Source organism: Plasmopara halstedii (genome assembly GCF_900000015.1).
Source record: "Plasmopara halstedii genome assembly, contig: Scaffold_2956, whole genome shotgun sequence".
NCBI classification, from domain to species: Eukaryota; Oomycota; class Peronosporomycetes; order Peronosporales; family Peronosporaceae; genus Plasmopara; species Plasmopara halstedii.
The window spans coordinates 1,528,958-1,530,338 of NW_020189861.1; the positions used below are offsets into that span (position 1 = coordinate 1,528,958).

General features: G+C 42.4%; 1 protein-coding gene across 1 annotated transcript; it reads left to right on the top strand.

Annotated features, from left to right (window-relative positions):
• Nucleotides 1-971: 971 nt before the first annotated feature.
• PHALS_06418 (uncharacterized protein) lies at nucleotides 972-1,300 on the top strand (the record flags this gene model as incomplete). The annotated part of the gene is made up of 2 exons (XM_024719702.1): nucleotides 972-1,093; nucleotides 1,210-1,300. 2 exons carry the CDS (start codon nucleotides 972-974, stop codon nucleotides 1,298-1,300), a joined length of 213 nt encoding a protein of 70 aa, XP_024584974.1.
• Nucleotides 1,301-1,381: the final 81 nt, after the last annotated feature.

A 1,381-nucleotide genomic window follows, 5' to 3' on the forward strand; every position in this document is an offset into this window, starting at 1 on the left:
CGAAAAGACGCTCCATGAGCTTCTCCATTTTTAATATAAAGTTCGAGCCAAAGAAGTTTATAAACGATGTATGTAAAAGGTCTTTTGCCTTTATCACGTCTTCATGGACCCTTTCTTCATCTTGAAGTGTTTCCTTTTGTGTCGCAAGTATGTGCCCTCTTAAGCGGCGGGTGGTCGCCATCTTAACGCGTTTCAAGTCATTGTCGCGATTCTATGCAGATATGGCGGGGGTGGCTTTCGAGACGACGTAAAAATTGATAGCTACGACAACATCAAAAAGCAGCATACCTATGACACAGCAAATCATTGCATGCATGGCGTTCATAATCGTTTAGCAGACGGGGCTAGAGGAGTGGACAGAGAACGTGATACTACATACTATAAAAAAAAAGCTGGCTCTTTTTTATCATATTTTTGATATGCAATTGCAAATTTGGCTGTTGACACTACAGAACCATGCCGTTTAATAGTTTTGATGAAACTGTGTCCTTTTTTCTCTTGATTTAGTGTTCTATATTTTTGTGAGTTCCCGATTCGTGGTGTTATCAGGACAATGGATACTCTTAGTGGATCGCCATTCCTGCTGTGATGTTCAAAGTCCTAGCGAAAGAGATACATGACGAGTGTGACATTTGTCGAAATTAAGCGAGGCGAGTTGTACCCGCATAAAGATCAATGAGCTGTTGTGCATCACAGCATTATGATATTTTACAAACAATTCTGGGTTCACGTAGTCCGTATGGAGCGGAGAAACATAGAGTAAAATGCCTACTGTCCTCTATGACCAGGATTTCTTTCTCACATGTAAGTATTTGGAGGTCTGGACTCGAAAACGATGCCATTTCACATCATCTTACCGGATTGGCCTGCAAAATGATCAGGATCCGGATCAAAGACGCGGTTTTTAGACCCACACACAAAGAAATACAAAGGCGCTTTGAATAATTACCGGCAGCGGCTCTGTTGGCTACATGATTCGCGCTTCTGAAGGAACTGTTCGTGCACTTCCGCCAACAGCCAAAAAATCTTGCGAAAAAAGACCAATCTCATCCATCCTGGAGCGTAGTGAAAGCCTCGTGAATTCTCAAAACAAGTGAGTCGCGCTTGTTAATGAAGTTTAATGGATCGCCATTTATCGTGCATACTAGTTCGGCACCTTGAGGCTGACACTCAAGCGGACTGGATTGTTCATGGTGACTATTTTCGCAGAAGTGCATTGTGTGGCGATTCGTTTCAACAAGATGTTGTTTGCTTTGTGAGCGTGACAATACGTCTTTCTGGAAAATTTTTGGCTCTTTGAACTACTAGAGTCGATTTGCGACCATCTTTTCCTGCATTTACCTTGTCATTGATGGTAACATCAGCGAATCAGCACTTTGTC